Consider the following 7,230-nt stretch of genomic DNA (forward strand, 5'->3'; position numbering starts at 1 on the left):
TATGTACTCAGTTTTGTTGTACTTGTGCAATGACAAAAGTTTGTCTTTAATAGCACTGTAGCCCAATTATGAAATTGTCTGAGTTTGTACTTCATTTATCAACCTTAAATGATTTTGCTTTGGAATGTATTGAATTCAAATAAGTTTAAAACAGAAAGGATCTTTACCTGAAAAATTTCTCTTTCTGCAATATTGCTTCACCTGCTGAGTGTTTTCAAAACTTTTTGCTTCATGATTTTTTTAATATATTGGAATTTGTTGTGAGGTAATTGCTTTTGTGTCCTGAGAGCAAATCATTTAACAAAATGTCTTGCCTTGGATTAACTTGTGTGTGCAGGGGGGGAGTTTAAATTTAATTTTTTTAAATTTAGACATACAACATGATAACAGGCCCTTTTGGCCCACAAGCCTGTGTTGCCCAAATTAACCTAATTGAAGAGTGGGAGGAAACAGGAGCCCTTGGGGAAAACCCACGGAGATACAGGGAGAACATACAAACCCCTTACAGCACGTAATTTGAACCCCAGTCCAGATCGCTGGTGCTAATCGCCACACTAACCATTTACACAGCCTAAACTGCCTTTCTCTTGCTTGCTGTTCTCTTGTGACCACGTTTCATGTACGGTTAAAAATGATTAGAAAATGGCCACATGACCATGTCAGTAATAACTCGTCATTTTTAGATTAACCATTGAGTACTTCATGAAAACATCATTTTCAAAGGTGTCCTATGGAAGAAACAACTATGCTAAAAATGGAAATAAGTGCAGGGAGGTGGGACTAGAGAGGGGTGTTTGGTTTGGTGCGGACTAGAAGGGCCTAATGGCCTGCTTCCGTGCTGTAAATTGTTATGTTATGTTATGTTAAGTGGACTATTGAAGAATCCAAACTCCAAACTCCACTGAAGTCGCGGAAATGAAAGAATAAATATTTTTTCTTGTACTTTGTATTTTATAGGAAAAATGTTTTGTGAATAAACTATCAAAATTTACCTGTTCATCTTATTCTCCTTAAATTTGAATTTTAAAAGTACTGCCTGATGATCTGAAAATCCAGACCAACCCAAACCCCAAGCATTTTAGATTTTAGAACTTTTATTGTATTGGTTCTTAGTGCAAGTAGAAGTGAACTGATCAGTAACCAAATTAAATAAATAATCCACTTCTTGTAGTTCTAGTGAGTTAATGGAGTTAAATGTTATTTTAACCAGATCTATAGCCTCATGAGAGGAGGAATTGCAGAACGAGGTGGAATTCGAGTCGGACACAGAATCATTGAAATAAATGGGCAAAGTGTTGTTGCAATTCCACATGAAAAGATTGTGCAAAGACTGTCGAATGCCACTGGTGAGGTAAGTGCACCATTAGTTTTTTTTTCTCTCTTTTTTATTTATAGTTGATTTCCAGTTTACTAATAATTGCCTAGTTCACTGCATGCACAGTTCAATTTGGGATTGAGGCATACACAGCTCATGGTATGGTTGATGCTATATTTTTTTCATACCTCTAGTTATTTTCCTAATTAAATGAGCTGATGGTCAAAATGCAATAGAACAGCTGGACTCTATGGAGTCAGGCCAGCAACTTCTGGAATGGCCTAAGGCTTGACAAACCTGATTGAGTTTTTCGAGGGGGTTACAAAAAAGGTTGATGAAGGGAAAGCTGTAGATGTTGTCGATTTAGACTTTAGTAAAGCTTTTGACAAAGTTCCCCACAGGAGGTTAGGAAAAAAGGTGGAGGCATTACCTATAAATGAGGAGGTAGTGAAATGGATTCAACAATAGTTGGATGGGAGGTGTCAGAGAGTAGTGGTAGAAAATTGTTTGTCCAATTGGAGGCCGGTGACTAGTGGAGTTCCTCAGGGATAGGTCCTCGGTCCACTATTGTTTGTTATATATATTAACGATCTGGAAGTAGGGGTGGAGAATTGAATAAGCAAGTTTGCGGATGATACAAAGATTGGTGGTGTTGTGAACAGTGAGGAAGATTACCGAAGATTAAAAGGTGATTAGGAAGGCTGGAGGTGTGGGCTGAGAAATGGCTGATGGAATTTAATATAGATAAGTGTGAGGTGTTACATTTTGGAAAGGCAAATCTAAATGGGTCATATGCATTAAATGGTAGGCTATTGAGATGTGCAGAGCAACAAAGGGATTTAGGAGTTGTGGTAAATAGTACCCTCAAGGCTGATACTCAGGTAGATGGTGTGGTGAAGAAGGCATTTGGAATGTTGGCCTTCATAAATCGGAGTATTGAATTCAAGAGTAGGGAGGTTATGATGAAATTGTACAAGGCATTGGTGAGGCCAAATTTGGAGTACTGTGTACAGTTTTGGTCACCAAATTGTAGGAAAGATATAAACAAAATAGAGAGAGTGCAGAGAAGGTTCACGAGAATGTTGACAGGATTTCAAGGTTTGAGTTACAGGGAAAGGTTGTGCAGACTGGGGCTTTTTTCTCTGGAGCGTAGAAGATTGAGAGGGGACTTGATAGAGGTGTTTAAGATTTTAAAAGGGACAGACAGAGTAAACGTGGATAGGCTTTTTCAATTAAGAGTGGGGAAGATTCAAACTAGAGGGCATGGTTTAAGACTGAAGTGGGAAAATTATAAGGGGAACATGAGGGGAAATTTCTTTACGCAAAGGGTGGTGGGGATGTGGAATGAGCTTCCGACAGACGTGGTCGAGGCGGAATCATTGGTTACATTTAAGGAAAGACTGGATAGTTACATGGATAGGAGAGGACTGGAGGGGTATTGTCCGGGTGCTGGTCAGTGGGACTAGGAGGGTGGGGATTTGTTACGGCATGGACTAGTAGGGCCGAACTGCCCTGTTCTGTGCTGTAAGTGGTTATGTGGTTATGGTTAAGGCTAAAGAGAACAAATAAAGTCATAGCATGGTCAGTCAACATGACAGGAAAAAAATGATTGTAGGTTTGAAAACAGTGGTTTTCAAACTGCCCTCTGCCACCCACATTCCACCTTAAGCAATCCCTATGCCATAGGTGCTCTGATTAGTAAGGGATTGCTCAAGGTGGTATGTGAGTAGAAAGAAAAAGTTTTGAAAGCCACTGTTTTAATCGTCCCTAACTGACTCGTTATGTGCACAGTTTCATAACTCCAAAGGAAATGGGCCAATGACACTTCTCTCAAGCAAAATATTTCAGTAACAATTGGGTCTAGAGCAGTGGTTCTCAACCTTCCCTTCCCCCCTCACACACTAGCTTAAGCAACCCCTTACTAATCACAGCACTTGTGCCGTAGGGATTGCTCAAGGTGGATGTGAATTTTAGGGGGGGGGGGGGCATTTTCCCAACGACAAATGTTAAACTTAACTGGCCTATAGTTACCCTCCTATTGCTTGCATCCTTTTTAGAACAGTAGAGTGACTTTCTCCATCTTCCAATCTGCCAGGACCTGACCAGAGTCCAGAGAATTTTGGTAAATTATCAGCAAAGCCTCTGCTATAACTTCTTTCAGTACCCTGGATGCATTCTATCAGGACCAGAGGATTTATCTACCTTTCGGCCCACAAGTTTGCTCAGCGCTACCTCTTTAGTTAGAGCTATTATATCCAGGTCCTTGCCTCCCATCGCATCAGTAACCTACATCTTTGACAAGGGAGACCTGTCTTCCACCATGAAGACTGGCACAAAATAGTCATTCAGTCTTCGCCATTTCCTCATTCTCAATATCAATTCACTCCAAGGGACCAACCTTCAATTTAGACACCCTTTTCTGTGTTATATAATTATAAAAACTTTTACTGTCCTTTTTTTAATATTTTGTGCTAATTGTTTTTTTATAATCTACCTTCCCTTTCTTCATTGCTCACCATGGATTTTTTTGTTTTTCCCAATCTTCTAGTTTCCCACTGCTCTTGGTGACTTTGTATATGTGAGCTTTTAGTTTGATGACTTCCTTTATTTCCTTAGTTATCCCAGGCTGGCTTTCCTGAGACTTTCCATCCTTGTTTTAGCTGGAATATTCTTTTCTTGAGCACCATGAAAAATCTCTGAAAGTCTTCCACTGTTTCTCAGCCATTTACAATTTAGAAGGCATGGCACCAATTTAAAGAGGGATGTTTCCAAAATAGTTGACTAGATTTTGTTTGTGTGTCATTGGGAGATTGGTATTGACAAGGACAATGAGGATGAGGAGCTGATGTAGTTGCAGTTTAACATCAGGTTAAGGCCTCAGCATTTGCTGTCCTGTCTTTTTCAGTTAGACGTACAGCACGGTAACAGGCCTTTTTGGCCCACGAGCCCGTGCTGCCCAAGTACACCCAATTGGCCTACAACCCCCTAGTACATTTTTAAGGGTGGGAGAAAACTGGAGCACCTGGAGGAAACCCAAGCAGGCATAAGGAGAACATGCAAACTCCTTACAGACAGCATGGGTATTGAATCCTGATCTCAGGCGCTGTAAAGCGTTGCAATATCTGCTGCACTAACCATTTTACGTCCCATTTAGTATGAATGTAATTGAATCTAGGCCCTTGGTTTATGATTGATATGTGCCTGATGCTGGGGATTGTTTCTGTGAAGGTACGAGACTTGGAAAAATTTGTCTTGGTAACTGTTTCTTTTCTAGATTCATATAAAGACGATGCCAGCTGCAACGTACAGATTACTAACTGGACAAGAGCAACCAATATATATATAAAGAAAAAATTGTCACTGAAAGCCAACTGAAACATTTGTGACCTCCATGGATTCCACATTGATGCTGCCTGCTTTGTTGTACCTCAGCAGTATTGCAACATTCTTAATTGGTGTGTTGAAGATGACTTAACACAACCATTTCACTCTGCACTAGATTGGCTGCCTGCTACAAGCTGCAGCATCACATCAGGCCAGTGAACAAGGAAGAAATAAGTTCTCCTTGGGTTGCAGCGTTGGCTGCGTGCCACACATCAGACTTTGATGCTGAGTGGCAATGTTCTTCACCAAAAATATTTTGCACGTGGCTTCCTCCATATCACCAGCTCATACTAGATATCTCATAATATCTGCAAGTGGCTCTACTGTTTAAGTAGAAACCCAATGGATTAATTTTAATAATGGCAAAGGCATTGTTTTAACCACGTAATTTAAAAAAAAATCAAAAATTAAATCTATGAGGACGAGGGTGCTAGAAGAATTTTTTTTTCTCTGTGTTAGGTTGGAGAGGGAAATGGCTATGGACAGTGGTCTTGGAGACTGAGGTTGTGGGCCTGAATCTTGGTCTGGAAACTGTTCTGCATTGTTTGTGAAAGATGCTTTTCCATCATGTGACTGCCTGCAATTGAGATACAAGGATCACCGTCAGTTCCCAGTTTTGCTCTATATATACCAAATGTAATTTATTTACTTTGTGCACAGATATTTCCTTTAAAGTCAAGATAGGATTGCCTAAATTGTACCTTTGCATAAGGAGATTTTTAAAAAATGTCTAGAGTTACTATTTCTGCTCATTATCCACTGATTCCTTTTGAGAAGTACACGTGTAATCATTAAGCAAAGAAAAGATTGGCTAATTGGAATCTCCTCCTGATCAGATGCATTATCAAGACTTAGAAGTACCTATAAGTACATGCCTTTGGTGCCTTGAAAATGACCATTAAGCTCACCATAATTGCCATACTATGAGTGCTTGTCAGAGAATATAACTGAATAAAATACATTAATGGTGTACACTCTTTTACATAGTAATAATGGTGAACTGAGAGGTTAAAGGCCACAGGTTTATCAATTGCTGAGTTAGCTGTGACAATAGGGCTGGGGCAAGTGGTTTATTTGGGATCACTATTACTGGATTAAGGGAGAGGGTATTAATCAGATGCATCTGATTATTATTGTTTTGTAAAATGCATCTGGGCCAAGGATACTGCCCATAGGCACTAAGTTTTTTGATTCTGGAAATGTGCTCCAGCAAGAGTTCTAGTTTTGAGACAAATAAGGCGAGAACTTTAAGGCCAGAGTATTTCTGGAGCTCTCTGCATCTGGAAATTGTCTCTGGACCTGTAATTTAGCATTTGTACAAATGACCAGTGTGGCTTGTGAGCTGCTATGATCAGTATTTGAACCATGTGGTGCTTAATCTTACAAGTTGCCTTTTCTGCAAAACTCTGTGCTGAATTCTTCCAAAGTTACGTGTTTTTGACATCTGATGGGAGTGAGGGCACTTGGTGCTCTGATACATTGAGCATTGGCCTTCAGCAATGCTTCCTCTCTCTGATGCTCATTAACACCTTTCATTGCAATAAAGTTATTGTGGCATAAATGCATTAATTTAGTAAAATGATGGATGGCTTTGTTTTCCACAATGTAAATGAAAACAATATACTCAACATACTAGAAGTCAGAAATAAAATTAAAGTTGGCAGCATTACTAAGAGAATCAGATAAGTTCTGAGAAGAGCTAAACAATTCACATTTCAGGACGATGACCTTTTGTCATTTATTTTCTGTTTAGCTGTGCTCTCAATCACGCTTGCATCTTCAGTAGGTCGTGCCTTCAGTCTCACACGTCTCCTCAGAATGCCATTCAGAGTACCATTCCAGTCTACAGCAGGAGAATTGTGACCCTGTATCATACTTCCCAGAGCCTACTGCATCTCAGTGTGAAGTATTGCCTTCTGGCAGCTGCACAGAGCTCATTCCCAGTATCATGTGCCTGTTCCAGATGTAGAAGTAAGTACCTAAATGAGGTTTTGGGAAAATGATGCATGTTGTAATCAGCATTCCAGTGAAGGGTGTGCAGACTCTTTTATCCAAAATTCCAAAGTTTTGTTAACTCTTGTTGAACATGATGGAAAGTTTTACACCATTAAAAGTGTTATACTCTCTATTCTACACATCCAATTTATATTTAAGATGGAGCCCACGTTCACCCCACAAAATGGCAGCTTGTTCCCCACTTCCACCACATTCTGAGTGGAAAAGCTTTCCACTAATGTTCCTCCAAAACTCTTTTCCTCCATTCATCTTAAAACTGTCCTTTTATATTGGTCTCCCTAATGTAAGTGGTAAGAGCCTCCTTGCATCCACTCTGTACTTCTTTTAAACCTCTGTCAAATCTCCTCATTCTTCTTCACTCCAAGGAATAAACGTGTTTAATCTGTCCCTGTCACTTAACTCCTGAAGAACCAGCAAAATCCCAGTAAATCTCTGCACTTCTGATCTTGCTGATATCCTTCCTGCAGTTTGGTGACCAGAACTGCACACAATACTCTAAATGTGGCCTTACCAAT

At 39.8% G+C, this 7,230-nt stretch overlaps 1 protein-coding gene across 1 annotated transcript in view; it reads left to right on the forward strand.

Moving 5' to 3' along the window:
- Nucleotides 1–5,669, forward strand: part of LOC138758702 (amyloid-beta A4 precursor protein-binding family A member 3-like) — a 28,138-nt gene extending 22,469 nt beyond the window's left edge. The window contains exons 9-10 of the mRNA XM_069928024.1: nt 1,211–1,351; nt 4,590–5,669. Of these exons, the coding sequence (XP_069784125.1) occupies nt 1,211–1,351; nt 4,590–4,661 (213 nt within the window). The 3' untranslated portion in view covers nt 4,662–5,669. The remainder of the gene's footprint in view (nt 1–1,210; nt 1,352–4,589) is intronic.
- The last annotated feature ends 1,561 nt before the right edge of the window (nt 5,670–7,230 follow it).

Source organism: Narcine bancroftii, chromosome 3 (genome assembly GCF_036971445.1).
Source record: "Narcine bancroftii isolate sNarBan1 chromosome 3, sNarBan1.hap1, whole genome shotgun sequence".
Classification (NCBI taxonomy): Eukaryota; Metazoa; Chordata; class Chondrichthyes; order Torpediniformes; family Narcinidae; genus Narcine; species Narcine bancroftii.